We start from the raw sequence: 23,277 nt of genomic DNA on the forward strand, positions 1-23,277 counted from the left end.
AATATTATGTTTTCAGCAATTATTTTATTGTTTGTTTAGTTTCCTCATTTAAGTTTCATACGTGGTCATCATGCCTATTTTCATGGTTAGTATCTACAGTAGATCGTGGATAGTACACTGATATGTTTTGTTTGTGTAGAAAAATCTGAAAACAACATTAATACTGAGGTATTGATACGATAGCTGTGAGTGATAACTGATAAGGTTGATAACTTCATGGGTCATGAGGTCAACAAGCGTATGTTTGTGTAGCAGGTAAATCAAACGCATATTTGGAATCATCAAATCATTAATATTAGTTTCAAAATTGCCAGTCCGGTATCTTGATTGTGTTTAGTTAATACATTTTCTTAATACTGTAACTTTCTTTAGCTTATCGTACTTACTGTCGTACTCAGAGTCATTTACTTATTACTTAACCCAGTCCTTAGCAGTTGTTTCCCAAACAAAATCATTTACAAAGAATACATAGTTTAAGAAATCATTAAATGCCTCTGAATGCGGCTGTTATACATATTATTTAGATTTGTTTGTCATTAATATCTCTTAGCTTAAATAAAGTATATAGTTTTCCTGTTTATTTAAAAACCATTGTTTACATTTTATTTCTTCTGTAACAAACTTTAAGCTATTTTTCATGTCGTTCGTGACCACCAGGCATGATCACAAAGTTTGTCTGTACGTCCTAGTACCCAGCAGTACACGTAAAGCTTAAACTTAGTTTTATTTTGTTGTCAAACCGTATACTTACAGGTCTTGCAGGATTTCTTACTTAGGTACTCTCCTGCTATTCTTTATACATTGGTACCTGTATACAATTCTTTTGTGATGTCGTGTCGGAGGGTTTATTTTAGTATTATTAGGTGAGAAATAATTTGAATTCAATGTCCTCATATAATGTTTACAATTCTTGTACATATATTAGTAATTTTTTGAAGAAGCAGACTAGATGGGGTTATGTAGGTATCTAGAAAACATTTTAAGGGAGGGAAAGCTATAGAGCCATTATGATAAAGGCGAATAAATTGTCCTACCAAATAGAGTAATTGTGAAAAATAAGCGTACTTTTGAATATCCCAGTTAGTCCCTATTCTCTCTCTTTCTCTATTTCTTTGCCTGACTAGGAAACTAACCAAATTCAAAACCATCAACTTGATATATTTTTATAATAACTATCTAAACTAAATTGACTAAAAGCGCGGTGTTGCGGCGTCTGCACACGCTGCCCATGATAAAGAGCAGGCCCTGTGTGAATCGAAAGTAGTAGAGCTTTTCTCAATATTTAGTTAGGTTAAGTTTACTCAATAGTAGGCCGCATTTGTAACCAGCATAAAAATAGCAATTCTCAATGCAAGGTGATAAACTGTTTGATATGTAATTTAAGTGGGGCTCGCGAGTGTCCTGGCCCATTTCTCCCGGTTGACCCTTACGACATGCACAGAATCACAAGTAGGTAACACTCGATATTACCCAAGTAGGTAACACTTAATATTACCCTATTGTACCGATGCCAACTTGTGGTGTTTGCAAATATTATCGCATTTTCTTTTTTTATGTTGTTTGAAATATTTTTGTTTACATCTCATCAATAGTCTATAAGTGGCCACTGCTGATCAAAGGTACGAAAAATGTTTGAGCATTAAACCTCCGATATTTGTTTTCTTTGTAAAACGTACAATTGTTAATTGAAAACTAATTTAAAAATATATCATAACAATTTCGTTTGTATGTTTATTATTTTATTTACTTTCGTCAAAATATAATTTACGGATTCTAGGTACTTAATTATTTTTTATTTATCTAGTTCTGCTCCATTCTATATAAAAAAATCCATCAAATACGAATGAGATATTTAGCCAAATAATCTAAAGAAAAACTTATAAGTATTTTTTAATAGTTGGTTTTAAACTGTTAGTCTATATTGTTACAAAACTATGAATAAATATGAAATGGTTACGCAATAGTTGCAACCACAACGAACACAATTATTTTCCAACCTCACTTTCCCAATCAATGAAAGTAGACGTAACAAACATGTGTAAAAGTTAAACATTGGCCATTGTCGGGTCATATAAACACGATAACTATCGATAATGTTTCAAACTATATAATATTTCATAATTACGCCTTCCACATGTAAACAACTCGGTCGGTATCAAATGCTGAATAGTATTCTCTTATGTAATTGAAACAAAATAGTATTTATTTAATACTGATATGGAGTTTTACTATCACATATGTATTTGTAAATAATTTGCGCTTGGGCATTTTGTAAGTATTGGCGAAAAAAGTCTAACTATGTGCTTGTGGCTTATTCTGTAGTTCAAAATAATCACACTCAGTTATTGCAGATTGAAATGATATAAAGGTGAGCAGCAGTGCTGATCACTTACCATCAGGTAAACCATTTGCTCGTTTGCCCCCAATTCCATAAAAAAATACACAGTGTATTAAAAGACACTATTCAAAGTGCACTATTTAATGCCCGTTAAAAAGTTACATGTTTTATTTAAATACTCATAATACACTCCCATCAAAATGCACCATAATATTTTACTAATTTACTAATTGCTGAATAGTCTCTAGTGAGTTACTCAGACAACCACTTTCATTTTCACAAAAACAATAAAATACTAATACACGTCTCAAAATATGACATGAAAAGAAAAATAAAACTTAATCCACTAAACCCATTGCATGTGTTCATATTAGTTATGACGTTGACGTTACACTGTACAATAAACTGACTACTACATGAAACAATGTTCAACGAACTCTATACATCTGCCAATCCTCTATACATACTGTCATAAATACTATACAAGTATAGACCACACACATATACGGTATTACCTGACAACCGAATCAAAAAACCGGCATTTATAAACAAGCTGAACAACCGGCACTTTTGTCCAAAAAAACAGGTCCACGAAATTACGTACCGCCAATTTTTTTCCAAAAATTACTTTGCAATTTATAACACTACGCGGGCAGTGAGCAAAAAATATTTATAATCTGAGAATCACCAGCAATATCGAGAAATAAATCACTGTATTTTTAGGTAAATTTTGTTTAAAAAAAAGAGTAGTCAGTGTAAAACTATTGTAGATTCCCGTAAACGAATGAGAAACGTTCTTTTAACAAAACTTCAGAAAAAAAATCTCAATGAATGAACTTTTTTTTTGTTTTAAATAAACAAAGGTATCATAATATAGGCAGTATCGTAAATCATTTTCTATTAACCATTCAAGAACGCATGTTGTTTACATGCGAAGTTCTTCAATACTGGCCGAAACGGGCTTAACTTAGCAACAGTCTTTGATAAAATGACTAAAGGTAGCTTGGTATTATCGCGTCCGCTTGCCTTAATGTAGTGTGATGTCAATGTTCATTGATGTAAGTGCAGGCAGAGTGAACGGTCGTATCACTGTACAGAGAAAACAGCTGATGACTCAGTGACAGTTACAAACGAGTCGAGCGGACCATTGTTACACGTGATAAAAATTTTGAATTTAGAAACAACTGTGAGAGTTGGTAAGGATTGTTTTTTTTTGTTTTTGTTATTTTATGTTTATGGTTTTGTTTTTATTTATCGGCCAGATTCTTTTTGTAGAAAAATAGGTTTTGTTTTATTTTTTTTATGAAATTGCTTTTTTGCGGTTTTGATTACAAAATAATAAACAATCAGATTATTTTGGTTGTGATAACAATATTTTGCACATACACATGACATAATTTCAACTTTTAGCTACTCAATACAATTTTATTCAGCTAAGATAAGACTTATTTATTTTCTTATTATACCGAGAATCACCTAGAAATAAATAGATAGATACAAAGATACATAAATTAAATTATTTGCTACAAATCAGTATACCAGTTTTGTTATACCACGCATGTTATACTTAAGAATTATTTTAATATTTTCATACATTTTATTTGGGATAAACTCGAATGAATTTTTAACATTTCTGGAACAATTTTAAAATACTATGTTTTAGTAGGAAATAATAAAATTTTCCTTGTTAACTTATTTATAACTCCAATGACGAAACTCGAACGGTTATCACGAAATATTCGCACAAGAATATTAATTAGTAGTGGATACGTCATAAAACACGCATATCGGTCATCGTGATTAACCTATATTATGCGAAAAAAGAACGTTATTACAAAGTACATAAAGTTTAAATTCGATTGAACATTTTTCCGGCCGGTGACAAAGTTCAATATAAAGCAAGATAGATTATAGATTTCGTTTTCTTTTTAAAAATTGTTGACATGATAGTATTATATGGCATTGATTATTATTACTACATAGTATAAAACAAAGTCACTTTCTCTGTCCCTATGTCCCTTTATATGCTTAAATCTTTAAAACTACGCAACGGATTTTGATGCAGCTTTTTTTAATAGATAGAGTGATTCAAGAGGAAGGTTTATAAAAAGGTAATATATCAATATTATACATGTATTATATATATGGTGATCCATTGCACCCATGCGAAGCTGAGGCGGATCGCTACTTGATTATAAGTGATCAAAGTTCGATTTTTGAGTTTTAATTCTGCGATATGAATAAACTGGTGGAAAGAGGTTTTATATGTTTGTTCTGCCGTGCCCTTCGGGGGAAAAACTGACGTTATAATATTAGGTATCAACTGTAATCCTCTTTGAGCTGACAGAAAGAATTATCTGGGTAAGCCAAGTGCCATTATCTAGATTGCTGTCTTGACTATAAATATTAAATCCTGTAAGGTTTTGCATTTTATATAATGTAGGTACAGAGGAACATTTTTTTATTATACATAATGTGTTTTTTACTTATGTCGGTTTTATACATGAATTTATTGTAGGTAATGATTAATAAAGTATTTATTTCTTTATTGATTTTGATGTAAGGAGTTACTTACCATGATAGGTAGTGCATAATAGTGGTTTTTATTTAATAAACTTTTAAAGGATAAAGAAAATAAATTGAATTTTGAATGTAGTTAAACAAATTAAAAACAAACACAAAAGAGAATAACAAACGGTGATTCACATCTTAAAAATAAAAACGAGTTCCTACTTAAGTATTATAAAATGAACTAAAAATAAAAAGTAAAATCTTGAATCGAGGATTTTTTGGGTGTGGGATGTTTTTTGTATATTTGTGCGCGAATATGTCGCGTTTGACTGAACCAAATTTGATGCGGTTTTCTGCATAGTATTTTTAGACTCAAGAGGAAGTTTGTTGGATATTAAAAAATGGAGGCGGTAAAGAATATTATTGAAATTTTATAAAAGGGACTAAACATATTGTAAAATCTTCAATTTTATTCATTTATTTACACATCGAAGCTGTCATGATCTGATTTTTAATAAGTGTTGGATAATCAACGTATACGTATTAGGTCTGCCCAAGCACTAGTATACGTATCGCGTACTATCATATTTTATAGGCATAGTATTAATTTTATTTGTGTAGATTTTATAATCTATGTGAGTATTAATTAATATCTGTATCAACGTAACGTAGAGTAAATATTTAATAAGTAAACAATTTCGTACACTATTATTCTTAAGCTAATCTTTATGGAATTTGTTTAATAAATAATATGTTTAAAGTAAAATTTATATATATTTTGCAACTTATTGTTACTCCGGTAAAAAGTTGAATAGTTCGTAATAACAGTCCGGTAAAAAATTAATGACATCTCGCGGAAATGTACCTACCAGAGGTACCTATCGTGGTTATTTTGCCCAACTACTTATGGAATTTTCCAAACATTGAATGTTTACTTGTAATCTTGATTTATTTTTTACCGGTCGTGTTGGTCTGCCTTTCCATCGGGTTCAAGAGTGAGAGAACAGAGAGTGAACCTGTGTTTGCGCACACACTTATGCACTATATCTCCTGCGCAGTAAGCTTGTCTAGTTAGACAGACTGGACACCATGATCAAAATCGATCCGGAGATTTATTTATTAATTTTGTAATTTTAATGTACAGTTAGGGAAGTGATTTTTTGTTTTGTATGTTTATTACATGAGTTTGACTTCCAAACATACTGTACCTGTAGTGAACCAAGTGTTGATCTGTGGACTACCTAACAGGTTACCAGGGCTCTGTCTCGAAAACCAGGAGTAGGAACGGGGTGACTTCTATGAAACCTGCTTCACTCCCTCACGCTTCGCCCAAGGCGGGAGAATTCATTGGAAAAAGGTTCTATTAGAGAACACAAAACTGATTCTGAAAAGTGTGTCACCTTTTAAAAACAGACTATCTAATGAATGTTAACAATAACATAACTATTTACGAGTATTATAATGACGAAAAAATCTAGAAATACAATAGAAAACAGGACGCTATAGTAGTCTGGCTTTAGGAATCATGGTCTGACGGTTCAATTCTGTTACTGAGATTATCTGGCATATAATTAGTTACGCGACAAATAGGAATGTCCGGTACATCGTCCTAGCTGTGGCACTAAGCTATTTAACATTGGCATTGTTAAAAACTGTGGATTTTTTGGTGTTTAGTGTTTTTTTTTTTTTTTTGTAAAGTTTGCATTTATTTTTGTATCAATTATGTTATTAGATTGATTGTAATTGTTTGATAATAATTTATGTAGAGTCAGGAAATTCATGTTAATGAGATAGATGTTAAGAAAAATCATACTAATATCATATTAATGTGAAAAATAATCACACTGATATTATCAAATTTGACAGTTTATTTATTTGTTTGTTTGAATGTTTTTCCGTCAATCATGACTACAGAATGGACTAAAAACTACAGAATGGATTTTGATAAATTTTGTACAGGGAATGTACTGACTTGGGTGGTATGAGGTTCCTTTTTCTCACGAGAACGCGGGCAAAGCTGCTGGTAGAAGTTAGTTGTCAATCATTCAAAAAAAACTTTTTATATGATAGGTGTCAATTCCAATCACAAAAATATAATAAATAATTCAATAACAACATGGACAGTTGTATACAGGGTGTAAGCGGAACGCTCCCAAACGTCGCAAACAGGTGATGGTAAAAAACGTGTATTATTTAAAAAAAAAATTAAGAATTCAATGTTTATTTTAAGTAATAATAGTTGTAATCTAATGCTGAATGTTAATATAGCATGAATAATACAAACACAAAAACGATTAAAATTATAAAAACATAAACAATTTGTGGCGTTCGGGAGCGTTCCGCTTACACCCTGTATAAATATAATCAGTTATTGCGACCAGATTCGTGCTAAAACCAAATTCGTTGAACCATCAAACACTCTCACAATGACTCATACACTAACTAAATACAGAACTAAAATTACACCACGATATAAAAACATGAGCAACAATCGATAGTTTTTTTGCCAACCAGTATAACTTGACCCTTTTTTGTACCAACATCTCAGACTAATCAAGTTCAATTTATATAATCCTGTCTAGTGGTTATTTAATACGAGTAGGTACTGCCATTTAAACTTGAACTTCAAAATTCGTCTTTATCTCTATGTAAATAAAGACATGATTAAAGTGAAAGCGGTATTGCCGGTTAGCGGACAGGAATATTTTAAGTGACACGGCGAATTTTATTTTATACATATTGACTATCGATTGCGTCAGAATATATCCCGTTAGTTTTTTTTCGGCATAATATATGACCAACAGGAAGTGTTAGAATTTAACGTATTACATACAAACTTTGAAGTATTAAATCACTTTGTATGTGGTGATGTAAAACATATACTACATTAGTTTTTCTAATGCAATATATAGGAACTATCTGGAAGTCATTGGGAGAGGCCTATGTTCAGCAGTGGATGTCTTATGGTTGCTTATTATGACGATGACAATGATATGGAATCCGACACTCCCTAGATGTCATACAGATGCAATTTTAATAACATTATAATACACGTACATAGACTTAAAATAAATCATCTAAAAACCTTGAAAAAGTTCCATCTATTGTGACCAACCGACCATTACATTCTCTTACATAACACCTATTTAGATTTCTATCATTCCTAGTTGCTACAATTGTACTAATACGAGTCAATGGGACGATATACAACTCGAATCTCATTCACACGACTCTCATACTGCTGCTGACGCAAGTTCCAAAAAATATCATCAGTTTTATCATTACACTCATTATTCAATACCAAGTAAGAAATGCGGATATTTTGTATCAAATTACAGCTGTTTACATTTCTTAGTACGAGTAACGTATGTATAAAACAAAAGTATTTTATATCAGAAAATATTATGTAAACATTGAAACCGCTTTAAACATAAATTAGCATAAATAATAAAAATAATTGTCGATACTTTAATTGGCAAACCAGCTAACTACTTATGAGCAAATTATTCAGGAGATACTTAAAATTCTATCATTTACGATTAGTTTCAAACGATGTCAACACAAAAAAAAAATTGAAACATGTGGAGTTGGCTGGCTTGCCAATTAAGGTATCGTTGTGTTGCTTGTTGTATACAAATAAGATATCTCACTATTATGAAGAGTTTAGCATTAAACCTAATAGCTGAAAACCGAGTGAATAGAAGAGAATGGATGCATTTCAGTATTTATTTTACTTAAAAGGAGGCTTTTATGTAATGTTTATATATTGTGTAAGTTTAAGATGTTAACGAAATAAAATTTATTTATTTATTTATTTCACTCTACATTTTCGGGGAAACGTAAATGTCATGTTACCTCAATTTATATTTAGTTATACATAACCATGTTTGTTAAACAATAACTCAATGTGCTTCCCCGAATCCTTTATTGACGTTCAATGTAGGTACTGTTGGGAATTTCCATTTCCTAATGTTCTTTTGATAATAATTATAATACCTACAGTCCAAAGTCGTGGTTAAGTTAGTCATAGACGTTTTTGTCGATATAGATATTTAACCTAGCCTGAAGATCAACTGCTGTATTTGCAAATACTAATAGGTATTTTTGCAACAAAAAACATTCCTCTAATGCTGAATTTGCTTATGTTAACAAACTTTTACCATATACATATAAATTATACAGAACCGATACATAACAATAGTGATGTGGTATCTCTCTTAGTTATAAAAATCAGATGACAGTCGCTCTACGTTTAACACTGATATTCCGAATCTGGTTATTTAAAAAAATTGGGTTAACGTCGCGTTTTTGACCTTGTCAAATGTACTGTGTTATGCGTCGACGTTGGCGCATAAATCTAAGCGTCCACAGACACAGGCCCGCATTTTGATGCGATGTGTTCGATGCGTACGATGCGGTACTGTGGACACTTACCATAAGACACTTGATGGGTTAACTGAATGTCTGCAAGAAAACCTCTATTGATGCTGCCACCAAAAGGTTTTTACTATATATTCACTCTTTTAACACCCGTGTACGGGTCTATACCACTGTTCGACAAAAATTGGTGTGGCAATTATACCAAGTTAGTTATCAGCTAGACATTCAATAGAACCAGTGCAACACGTTACATAATATTGATTGAATAACTGCATCAGCTTGCATTCGATGCACTCTAAGTTATCGGTGTATTGATAAGTGAACTCTTTTGATAACGATGTTACTAAAGGGCGTTTTGTTTGTATTTTCCCTTTTTGATTGCACTTTGATAGTGTTATGTACGAAATCAGCAAGTAAATACACCAACTAAAATACATACTAATATAGCTATGTAATTAATAATCTATGTATTTTTTAGTGGGTCATATTTTTTGGTAGGGTTATATTTACTTTAGTCCTAGTTATATTCTAATTATCTAAGTCATAATTCCAAAGAGTGAAGTATATTTATTATACTCTGATGCTTTTCGATCTAGAGAACGAGTGAGCTGTATTCAACTAGAACATTATAGACTAAACACAATACAAGTCAATATATACAAAAAAAAAACATATTTCTGACCAATATTTAATAACTATTAAAAAGGATCATGACTCAGCAACTATGGTTACTAGCTACTTTCAAATTAGTATATAACTTAAGTATATAGTATGGGAATCACGTTAATAACTCATGACTGCATACTAAGCTATCTTAATCCCATTTATTTATTATCACACGTGTAGTAAAAAGAGTAATTTCAGTTATACCTACACATATTTTGGAAATCAGTCATAATGCTGACTGATTGGTCAGTAACCTTGTGCAGTACTGGATTAAGGAGATTATCATTTTTAAAAGAAATTCTGTGATAGGAACTTAGTAAATATTTGAAAATCAATATGATATACATGGTCTTAAAAAACGTAAATATTTTATGTATTTTCGGTTAACTTTTTCCTTTGGCAATAAAAACGCATGAAAATATGTAAAGTAAAATATACTCTAATTTCCTCGATTTAACCAACAAATATTTACGTTATTTTCAAGTGAATTCAGAGCTCAGTGTGGAAATTCTAGGAGAACGATGGTCGACAAATAAGGTAGTCAAACGAAATAGCTGTCAAAAATGAAAACTTTCCGCCGTCAAGTTTCCAGGAATATAGCATTTACTGTTTATTGCAATTCATAAAGTCTTTTAACGCAAAATTCTCTTAGTTGTTAGTAGTTAGTTTTGTATGAAATAAATTAAAATCTAGGTATTTTTGATGCTGAAAATTGGGTTTGGTATTCCTCTAATTACCATATTTCAAAGGCTTTATAAAAAAAGTTTAATATAAAACACACAAGAAACCAACTTTAACAATGTTCACTTTTTCCAAAATACAATAAATAACTCACAAGTCACATTACATCAAAACTTAATACAGTTTCCACCGAACTGGTAAAAGATTCTAGCGTACTCTCATTTTTCACAGCGAAACAATAGCAACAATGTGCCATATTCCATCAATATAGAGTTCAAAGTCCCGTAAATATTGTTCGGATGGCGGAAGTTCGCACGTATGAGTGCAAAGAATACCTCTAATGCGTCATATGTAGGTAAACACGAAATGTAGATACGGTGTTATCAATGTAGGGCCATGTTTGTATGAGAAAAAAAAATACAAAAAATCTGTATACAACCTCATCCCTGGCGGATATTTTGCATTTTCGGGGTCGTGAGAGAATAACATTTTCATATTTTTTCTCTTTTCTCTTCAAACGCGGTTCAATGGTGTCTGTCAGTTTCTTTTGAAGACTTATAACTTAAGATGGATACTCGACCGTTCAGTACACATGTATGTATTTAAATTGAATTACATTGTTTTCTAAACTGCCTTTCTTAAGTGTATCCCAAGTTTATATAGCAGTAAAAAAAAATTATTCGCATAAACTTTACAATACATATTTCAATTGATTTTTTTACAGAAATTGTTCTCGTTGAATTCTCTAATATTTTATAAAAACGTGATTAGAAATCACCAAATTCCAATTGTTATCACTGGCACAACTTTGACGTCTTCACTATCATTACCTACATTAAAAATATGACAACGAAAGGTCATCTCACATAATAAGAGGAATTAAACGGTTCGCAACATTTGTTTGTTATAACGTCAGATTGAGAACATTACTTTATTATTGTACATGTCTTTTTTATATTCATGTTATTTATAGATCTTTTTACATTTAGATTACGCATATAGGTAGATTTAGTGTGCTTTTCCACCAATCATATTCATTGGTACACATAGTATAGCACTAGTGGAAAGCTAAGCTATATTTTTATATGGAAAGATGCGTACTATGATAATATATTAATGTACTATCAATACATCTCATACTCCAGCTGCGCATCTTCCTCGCACAGCTACTTTGCGGCGGCGCATCTTCATAGCACATGTTACGCGCACAGCTACATAGCTTAGTATCAGTGGAAACAGTAACATAGTTTTACAGCTTAGCTATTATTACATCTTCGTAGTATAGCAACATAGCACTCATTCTACTCATTACATTCATAAATCTGTATGATCACGCCATTTAAAAAAAATACTAAACTACCAATTAATTATTGAATTTCATCTTAAACCTTAATGAAATAAAGTCCCTATTCACTTGTTGATAAATCTATACATTGCCATTATTGTTACGTAAAATATTCACACGGAACGTGCGCTCGGTCTTTGACCTTATACTAAGTAGTTACTTAGTATATAGTATTAGCTGATGCTACTAAGTGATAAGATGAGATCAATAGGTACTTGATCTTTAGTCTTATCCTATTTACTAGATGTGCTCTAGTGAACTTGTAACAAATACAAAGCATGGATTTGCATGTGTGATGTGTATTTTCCTAGAAATGTCTGTCTATGTTTTGTCTGTGGCTATGTAATGTTTTCTATTATATTTTGTTATGCAAACATAATAGTTATGTGATTGACAAATAATTTAAGCAACATACAGAAAAAGTACGGTATGGTACGTAGCTTAGTTTTATTGTATGACATCAAAAATCTATTTTTGTTTGTAAACTTCCATAGCTAAACAGCTGAACAAAAATTAATGTATGTATTTTATCTCAGTATTAGATGGCAAAAAGCAAAAATGAAGTAACTAATGAAAATCACAATAAACTCTAATCTCTCTTGTTTACCTCTATTCCATTTTGATTATAACACAGCAACACATTATCAAACAACAATAACTATAACATATCAAAGAAAGAACAATTAATAAGAACAGATGTTTTTTAATCACATTTATTATATGCGCAAATACAATAATCTACACATTATCATCGGCCCCACACGATTCACAGCAATAACAAAGCAAAGATTTACTTGTTTTCTCACAAATATGGAGATAGGGCAAAAAACTGTATAATTCCGTTATTACGTTTGACTTTAGATAAAGAGGTCGCTGAATGAACTCGATCTAATTATATACTTTATTTATCGGACACACCCCGCTCGTAAAACTACGTAGCTATACAAATACTGGGTTTCTTACGTTAATTTCAATATATCTTCTTTATTTATTTCCTATACTTAGTTTGTATATTTTTTAAACATTTAAAAATAACTTAATATATTAAATAATGCCTTATTGAATAATTGCGAATGTGAAAGTGTGTTTGTTAGTCTTTATTTAACGGTATATACTAACAGGATGACTTTATGCGATTTCTGTGTCTGGATTTCACGATGCAATGGGACGATTTTATGCTGGCGATAGTTAAGAGACGGGCCTTTGGTGTTTTTTCTAGTCGTTTACCCTCTTATCCAACAATGAAACTACCATATAAAAATATATTAAAAATGCTAAAAGAACTAAACCATTATTTTATTATATAACTAACTATTTGCCTTCGTTATGCCTATTACACAGACATAATACTATTTCCTAGAAATTCGTGGCGATATTTCGAAGAATTTCTCATATAGAAATCCAAACCTGGAATATCTATATATAGGCTAAACCAATATTTGCTCGAAATATATGTAATCTCTAAAGTGTGGGTGTAATCGTACTTACCAATTACATGACAATTCTATATATCGATACCTTAATTGGCAAACCAGCTAACTCCTTGAGCGCAAATTTTTCAGGAGACACTTAAAACTCTATCATTCCTTTTGTTCCATACGATCTTAACAAAAAAAAAAATTTGACGAAATGTGGAGTTGGCTGGTTTGCCAATTAAGGTATCGATATATTACTATCTACTATCTGTAAAATGTATTGTTTCTAAAAACTTTCACCTATGACAACACAAAGAAAATCCGTTGTTGTGAATCAATAACCTAGCATATAGATTTAACTAGCAATCGTACTTAGACTCGCTGAATTATATAATATAGACTATTATTTAACCTTTAACATATAAAACCCTGAAATTTCAAGGCCTTAACACCTCCAAAAAAATCCCAGAAAACAGAACATAATAAACTTATTCCCTCTCTCTTTTGTTACAGAAGTCAACAGAAACATTTGAATATCAAATTATGCTAAGTTAATTTGTCAAAAAAAAACCAAAGGAAAACAAATATGGCATCGGAAAAGAACGCGTTGGTGGCATCGCCGAAGACTCAGAAAGTAATCAAATTAGTACCGCCCGATGGAGGATGGGGCTGGATGGTGTTATTCGGAACAGCATTGTCTAATGTAAGTAAATTATGTGTTCTTTGTATCTTATTAAGGTATAGAATATAATGTAGGATAAAAACACTGTTCTTAAATCATCAAGTTTGTATAGAAATGATAAAAAGTTATGGAGACTTGAAATCGAAATAAGAAGCGCAAATCTCGAGAACGGCTGAACCTGTTAAAGATTTTTTTTGAGTAAGAACAACGGCACATTTTTTTAAGTATAAATAACTAACAAGAAAAAAACACTAGTAAGATTCAAACATATATTTTGTTCAAGAATTATTTTGAATACAAATAACGCCACAATTTTTCTCAAAAGCATAAATAATTTAATAGAAAAACACTAGTAAGACATAAAAAACATATTTTCTTAAAACTAGAGCAGATAAAATGTCAAAATATGTTAGCAAAATAATTCGTCGTAAATAGGACAATAACAACAACAGGATATACTTAATCATTATCTTTGGCAAAGCAACTAGAAGGCCGTTTAATTTATAACATAACCCCACATTAGGGAAGCTACCAAATTATCAGCAACTGTTATCGATTAGACCGTAGATAACAACAATATTTGTATTACTAACGAAAATTTATACATTACAATATGTCATGATAACATTCATAGCATAACAACAACTTTGCGAACATATTAATCTGTATATATTATTATTATTAGACCTAATTCCACATACATAAAATAAAATCGTTCTATTTACACTATTTATAACTCAAAAATGGCTAAAAATTGGTGGAGTGATAGCTTAGTGCTAGGAGACGGACATAGGATACTTTTAATACTAAGGTTTTACTGAAAACCTTACGAGACCGACCTAGTAATACAAAAATCCGGAGCTGCGGACTACCTAGTAGGTTAACCAGGGTTCCGGCTTGAAAAGCAGGAGTAGGAACAGGTTGGTTTTTAGTCAGTAAGAGTCTGACGCTCCATCTCTCGCTCATGACGGGAGAAGTCATTGGGTGATTCATAATATCCTGCTTAAAAATAATAGTAATAGAAGAATAATAGGCAGAAGCTGGAGATAGCATAAATATCGCGCATGCCAATACCCTGATTCTCAGCTTAGAAGACGTGGTGATTAACTTGAATTCTATGTAAAAACAAGTCCAGAAAAGTATTGTTGGACTTGCCAAAAAAGTACTTTTTCTTCAAAAAGGGCTTTCCGAACTCACCTCAGTCTAAAAGAAAATTATAAACTACGTACCTACTCAACTTTTGATTCTACAATCAGTAGTCTTGTTGTGTACCTAACAGCGTTAAACTAGATAAGAAAAGTGAAAGTTTGGAAACCTGAAATCCATTGAAATTACCACATTATTTGGTACTTGTCTAATAATGTTATAACTTTGAACTTGTTCAAATTACTTTTAAGTATTTAACGCCTTTGTATTCAGAAAGGAAATGTCTTAGTACTTGTCTTACATTAAAACTTGTAAAGATTCCTTCGATTTGTGACAACAGATCTGATCTTTATGTACATTTGTGAGTCATAAAAACAACATAATGTCATTGTTAAAGACTGTACAATTACTGGACTTTGAATGTTGAACTAGCTATCTGCCTATAATATAACTTTTCTTAGTATTAAGATTTCATTAGTATTAAATTAGTTTCGTAGTATTGACATAAAAAAATCTTTTGCAGATATTCAACCAGTCAATGCTGTCATTATTCAGTTTGTTATACGGAGACGCATTAGAGGCGATGGGCCACAGAACCCAGGGCGCTGCCATCGTAATGAGTACTATGTTGTTCGTCACCAATTTCGGGGGCCCGATAGCCGGGGCCGTAGTTAAGTTGACATCAACAAGATTTGTTGCAGTAACCGGAGCGTGTTTCTGTACCAGCGGAATCTTCTTTAGCGGATTTTCGACAAATATCTGGCACTTGGTGTTAACTTACGGCGTCCTATTAGGTAAGCCTGCCTTGTTTGTTGTTCAATGTTTATTGTTTAGCATAATGCGGTACTCGAATGTGTGGGCTTTATCGTTTTAAATGAACACGAGTTAGACAACTATGTTTCTATACATAGTACAGATACACAAATATTTTCGCCTGTATTTTATTACTACAGTTTCCAACAACTAATAAGTACTATGACCCAAATAAACTATACCATTCATTAATATTTAGAATGGCCCAAATCCAACCGCGGGTATGAGGTATTGTACCCGATATCCGGAATGTTTGGTAAAACAACTAATCTATTATGCTTGTTCCAGGTCTGGGTTTGGGTTTCATCCAAAACTCGTCATTTGTGGCTATAAATAGCTACTTCAAGCTAAAGAAAAGCCGTGCAGTGGGTCTCGCTAACGTGGGCACAGGTGTGGGACAGACCTTAATGCCGCACTTAGTGAGATATCTCCTGGAACATTACGGGTTCCGCGGCGCGTGCCTGATGCTGTCGTCTTTGAGTTTACACGGGGTAACTGGCTATTTTATTACTTGTTTACGTTTTTATAATATAATCTGAGATCAAGATTTGTGTAATGTCTCTTTTAGTTTTTAATCTTATTCATGGTAAATCTTCTTACGTTGTTATCTCCACGGCCGTAACGTACCTAATCACTATTGTTTGCGTTAATATTATGCTAGCTAATTGGGATTTTTTATTCAAAATTGGATGACATAAAACAGAAACCTATAAATATTTTTCCTTAATCAATTACCGCAACATCTTCGGTTTACTTTTATTTCATTAGCGAGATGGCAAAATAATGAAATAATTTACAATTTTAGATTGCTGGAACTCTTCTAATCCAACCAGTAGAATGGCATTTAAAACAAGTAGAAGAAGAAGTAGTTATAGATGAAAATCTCCACTTATTACAAGACAAGACACGGAAAACATCACAATCTAATGGAGATGCACAGAATCAAGGAAGTGGTAATGAAAAATCTAATTTCGGCAGCAAGAAGGAACTGAATGGTGGAAAAATAAATAACTCAGAAGCGAATGGTGTCAGTGGTAAGTAGTTATATCAATTTTTATTAGTTCTGTTTAACAAAATCCTGGCCAAATCAAAGTAACATCAGTTTTTTCTGAAGTTAAGTCCCATTATCATAGGTCTTTTTAGCCAAAGAAAATTAAAAGTGTAAATTAACAGTTTAAATTGTCGAAATTCTTTTGCTAGGAATTTTATACATCAATGGTTGGAATTTAAAATCTATTAAGCAAACTCTCATTGGGATAGCTCAGATGCTTAATCTGAGTGTACATCAGACAAGATTGTGACTATCACATACCGTATAAAATAACAAAACACATGGGGGTAAACAACATTATCAACAACGTTATCGTTTATTTAGTGGCACTCCATACATCAAGATAAAACTAATGATTTTCTCACTCAAAATATGCACGTTGCAATGTTATTGTTTCCATTGAATACACATACCTACTATAAATACAAGTACGTTGTTTACTTACAAATGTATGAAAAAACAGATATTTAACATTGATAAGTTATTTGGTATTCATGTGAGAATATAAAGATTGATTCAGTATAGAGGCAGCAAAGGTATGTTAAGCCATATTATATTTTTGTTGCAAAAATGTTACTGTCTCTGTACTGATTATTGAATTATTCTTTAGTTGCCCTATTATTGAGTCATTCTTTATTTGAATACCTGCATACCAAATTAGCTAGCTGACTGTACATTGGAATGTTTTCTGTGTAAGAGCCTATTAACATAACGTTCTCAATGATTTGCAATGTCTGAGTGTGTTTTTTATTTCGCTACATGAATGAGGTATTCTTACCACTTAATGACAGTGATATAAAACTAATGTTAGACTATTAGAACATTTATTGATCGATGATATTGTAACAAACATCGATTGACGTTGTGTATTTACTGAGAAATATTTTCAAAGTTTAATATGAACTTTAATCCACAGAAATAATGTTGATTTTTCATTGTTTTAGCAGCTGCAACACCGGTTGTCCGTCCACAAAAGCAGACATTACTAAAGAAACTATACGATCTCTTTGGCATCGCGTTGCTTTCTAACATAAGGTTCCTGAACATCGTCATCGGAACAGCCCTGGCTGTGACGTCGATACAGAACTTCAGTATGCTGTATCCATTCTTCCTACAGGTAAGAAAAGTTTAATAAAAGCTAAATTCCAGAAAAACATTTTTGATAAAATATTGTTGGTACATAGTTTTATAGGTAGGTTTTATAGTTTATATGTCAGCTTTGCTCACGAAAAAAAGAAAACATAATTTAACCTACAGATAACAAATCTTTATCCTATAGGTACTAAAACTTAAAAAAAAATACGGTTTTTTCGGTGAGAAATCTTAACAAACACACTTTCTCATTAAAAACATTAAGTTAATTAAGACTGCCGTGAACAATTCTATTGTATTTCACATTTACCTACATGGTTTTTTGTTAAAAAGATATGTGCGAAATATCGCGTTTTTTCTAACATAATGATAAATGTACACAAGACATGACTCCAAAAGAAATCCACTATACAACATAATAAATTAAAATTAATAAAGTTTTTTTTTAAAATGAGCCTTCAAATGAAACGTTCTCACAGAATATAATTACGTGTTATATGAAAGCGAATGAAATTATTAATGTAGGCGGTTTTATCGTTTTTATGTTATTAATTCTGGCGTACCTGATATTGTTCGCACATGCTAATAAACTCCGCAATAATTGATTCATACAGAGTATATTCATTATTGTAATACAATAGGTTCATTGTTACAATGTAGTCAAGGAATGGTAGTTGTACCCTACTTGCCCATGTTTTCTGTTATATATGACTTCGTATGAGTAGGATACGAGTAGCACCTCAGACAGCATTTTAGTAGAGTTGTTGAGTTCAACTGTAATAAGAACAAAATTATGGTCGACTTTGACACAAATTCAGACCAACGGCTTCTCTCGCCTTAGGCAAGACTGACTAAAAAGCACTCCGTGCCTACTCCTGCTTTTCAAGCCGGAGTCCCGTTAAACCCGCTAGGTAGTCCGCAGTTCCGGAGAATGGAAATCTTAAGATTGGTACTTATTATCACTTTCTAACAAAACAATAACAGTGTTGAAATATAGGACCTTTCATTCTTTATTTACGTCACTACTCATTGTTATAGCTCTCACCATAAGTGATCGCTACCATACGTATACAGAGTGTTCTCCAACGCACTAGCACGTGTGTTAATTCGATCAGAGCGCTGATAACACGAAGCAATTCTTATTTGATCACTACCTTATCAATATTTATAGTATCCTCAACATTTATCTGTTCATTAAACATTTATTAGGGGTGTGATCAGCACTATATCAATATTTGATATGAATCACTTCGCATCTAACTCTACGATGATTACTTTGTGTGGTATGTTGAGACAAGATAATATAATCTATTTGGTTATTATTATTTGTTAAGAAAATTGTTTCTAGAATTATCTAGAATGCGTTAGTTTTCCCGTTTTCTTTACTACACACACGTGTCGTGTACCCAATTGTAAATATTTATGTAGAAGTATGAATCATACTGTTATAATCGTTCGTTTGCTCCTTTTCTTCGAACTTTCTCCAATGTAATTTATTTTGGAATTGATTTAATATGAATAAGAAATTAATGCGCAAAGTTCACTAGACTACAAAATATTAATTAATTGATACATACTTAGATCTATTTATCATAATCCGAAGTCAAGTTAGATAACGTTTACAATAACCGATCAATTCAAAAAACTAATATATCTACTTATACCATTTATTGGTACAGGATTAATTAATAAGGCAATTATTTTTGCAGCATGTAGCGTCGATGGACAAACAGCAGACTGCGAACTGCATGTCGGCGGTCGCCGGTGCAGACATCGCCGGACGTCTTATCTTGCCAATCTTCCAAGACAAATATAAAATAAAGGCCAGGTGGATGCTCATCATGACATGCACGTGGCTCATCGTCGTCAGACAAAGTACGTATCACACTTATCTCCTCAAGCACTTAATCCAATATTTTATACCACTTGAGACTCGAACAAGAAAAATGGAAAAATTATACGTCCATGATAAAACTATTATCGACTGGAATTTGATCTCCGATAAGCATACTCACCTTTACGGTCGTACCCGTATCTATTAGTTGATTCAGTGACTAAAATATTTTTTCTTTTTTACAGTTCTGGCGTACCAGACCAACATTGAAGTATTGATCCTCATGTCTTGCCTCTACGGTGTTGGAAGAAGTATGATTATTGTGGCGAGGAACATCGCCATTTCTGAAAACTGCAGGATGGATCAAGTACCAGCTGCCGTAGGTCTTGGCATGTTGACCATGGGTATCATCGTACCTCCAGCTGGATATTTCCTTGGATGGATCAGAGACTACTCTGGAAGCTACGTCACATGCATCACAGCACAAAACATTCTGCTAGTCATTCTTCTTGTCACATGGATCCCTGACATGGTATACCTCTTACTCAAAGAAAGACGACAGAAGAAAGTCGATGCCGAGCAACCACAAACATAGGAACTGAATAATATTTAGGTGGAATCAAATTACTTAATATTTGGAAATACTCTCTAGTGCATTTGCACTCTTCTGTCAGGAAAGACAGACGCTTAGTTTCATAAGAAGAGCCGAAACGACAATGAGTTCCATAGCCCACGATGCTAATTATTTCGAAAATAAAGAAGAGTAGTCAAAGGGGAGTGAAAATAGTTAGTGACTACTTAGTAAACACTGAAAGTGCCTTGTTAGACGAATTTATCGTACCGAGTACTGCCATAGAATTAATTTGAACAAAGGGTCTATTATACATCTTCGTCAATGGAAACCTTTGAGAATGTTGAAATCGAAGTGGAACTTCAAAGTTTTTGATACTGTGGTCCAGAGGTCATTGATAGAATTAAATAATATTATTTGTTAAGATGACCAAAGTACCTGAAGAATTTTGAGTCGCGGCTGTGAAAACACGTTTATAATTTATTGAAGAGAATACTTAATTTTAACCAGTTCTTAGTTTTAAATTTATTCGAATGATAAGCTGTTATGTGAATTATTGTAGGCAAATGAAATGCAATACTGACTCAACTGTGTGTTGAAAATAAGACTTTATTTGTTAGTTTTTATGATATAATTCTAGTCTAATAAATTCAATTACTCGACGGTTTTGTTTTATTTAATGAAAAGGTTTCGTTGTAAGGTAATTTTCTGACGGAGCTAGCCGCAGTGACAAGTGCCGGTTTGGCAACGTGCTGTAAATTTCATATATTTTAGTCGACGTCTATGCAAATGTGGACATGAGACGAGTCTACAGCAGACATTACGCTTACGGCTCTGACCGCAACTTCAGCCAGCTGAACAAAAATAACTGGCAGAGGTGTGATAATTAAATTGGGTTTGGTGACCTCGCATATTTCATGCAATTCTCAGACTATTCCAGTCTTCGCTTAGGGTTATTTAATATGAATGTTATGAGAACTTTTAGTACTATTTTGGATGGTCATATTAACCGAAGGGATAAAGATGCCTAAAAATTTGGAAAAATACATACAAATACATTTTTCACATACTACGTCGGTCTCTGTAATTCCATATATGTTTCTCCTCTATATATATATGTCTTCACAATTAAGAGTAGGCTTCTTCAATCAAAACTGATAACAACATACATTTATATTTTCCATTGAGAATCAAAGAGAAATCCATTATATTATCAGAAATTGCAAAAATAGTGAGAAATGGAATCTCATTATTCATTCGCCCTTTGGGGAAAAATGTGTTGACATGAGATGAGTACAAAGGAGAACAAGCACTAATATGGTTTGACACTATTACTTTTATTCATGGCGTAAATTGACTCGTGGGCTGTGTATATTATATAGCTGTATATATACACAGCTGTGTATGATTTCTCTGACATGTTTTCGATATATAATCGAGAAATTGAGTGATAAAAACAGAAAAAAACCCGATCTTCTTTTTTAGAATACGTGACAAAAAGTCTCAAAGATTCTTTGGCCTGAAGGAGAAAAATAGACTCCTTCTCTTAGGGTGCTTTTCCATCAGAGATGTACTATGTAGTTATGCTACAAAGATGTAATAAGCTATGAAACTATGTGACCGTTTCCACCGATAGTAAGCTATGTAGCTGTGTAAGTAAGATTGTGCTATGAAGATGCGGCGCCGCATGTAGCTTCTAGCACGGCGATTATGTCATAAAGTAATCATAAGATTATGCGATTGCCAACAATCACAAGACCTGTTACGGTTTGAACCCAGATTCTGTCAAATTGTTATTGAAATATTTCAGTGTATTTCGATTTCTGAATCTTCGATATAAGCATGAATTCTGAAATGACACCTGTCCAAACTAAGCACGCTGCTTATTATACTAAAGTACTCATAAAAATCTTGACAAAAAAATATCCGCTACGGGGAATATAAGGCGTGACGTCACGTTAGAGGTACCTACTATTTTCAGGCACCATTCACAACAAACTAGAGATGAGAACAATAGGGAATATAATACGTATGCTAATTAGCGAGCCAACTGTATGTATCCTGTGTTATCATAGAAATTTTGATGTTAGAATAGATTACAATGGAATTTGGACACCGTGCCTTTGTACATTATAATAAAATCAAAATTATATTATTATGTTTATGGGTTCGGAAATAAAGCTTGATACGGATACAATTTAACAAATATTTAAGCATAATCATCAACAGAATTATTCTAAAATCGCACAATCTAATTGTGACACCCACTGGACGATTTTCCCTCTACGCACAGCAAAGCTGAGGAATGAGCTGACGCCGACGGAATTTCCAAACCCTACGTAGTGTACTCCTTTTTAAAAGGCCGGCAACGCACCTGTGACTCCTGGTGTTGCGGGTGTCCATAAGCGGTGCTGATCGCTTACCATCAGGTGTCGTGTCTGCTCGTTTGCCACCTATCCCATAAAAATGGATGCGTCTTGTAGGTATGCAAAATAACATTGCACTTAAATAAACCTTTAACAAAAACCTGGCAAACATTTTTTTAGTCAATAACCTTAATATACTTATATACATCTCATGTTTAATGCAATGGCCGTGGCATGCGTCCGTCGTGTCGCGACCTGCCACGTCTCACCCAGACGGTCACCAACACGCATACGAGATTGAGATGAAAAGATCCGTCGCACTTGTAAATACCTCAACCCCAACAAAGATTTTGATGAAAATTTTATTCATATTTCACTTGCATGTT

General features: G+C 32.6%; 1 protein-coding gene across 2 annotated transcripts; it reads left to right on the plus strand.

The window, feature by feature from the left end:
* The first annotated feature begins 3,366 nt into the window (after positions 1–3,366).
* On the plus strand, positions 3,367–21,187 carry LOC118275579 (monocarboxylate transporter 9). Of its 2 annotated transcripts, none has more exons than XM_035593591.2 (8): positions 3,367–3,534; positions 13,850–14,039; positions 15,688–15,958; positions 16,266–16,468; positions 16,783–17,011; positions 17,973–18,145; positions 19,830–19,995; positions 20,200–21,187. In XM_035593591.2, the coding sequence occupies exons 2-8, from the start codon at positions 13,923–13,925 to the stop codon at positions 20,547–20,549; spliced, it is 1,509 nt and encodes a 502-aa protein (XP_035449484.2). In that variant the 5' UTR covers positions 3,367–3,534; positions 13,850–13,922; the 3' UTR covers positions 20,550–21,187. The 2 variants fall into 2 exon arrangements, with proteins under 2 accessions (XP_035449484.2, XP_035449493.2); XM_035593600.2 differs by having other exon boundaries at positions 17,976–18,145.
* Positions 21,188–23,277: the final 2,090 nt, after the last annotated feature.

This window comes from Spodoptera frugiperda, chromosome 15, assembly GCF_023101765.2.
Source record: "Spodoptera frugiperda isolate SF20-4 chromosome 15, AGI-APGP_CSIRO_Sfru_2.0, whole genome shotgun sequence".
Lineage (NCBI taxonomy): Eukaryota > Metazoa > Arthropoda > Insecta > Lepidoptera > Noctuidae > Spodoptera > Spodoptera frugiperda.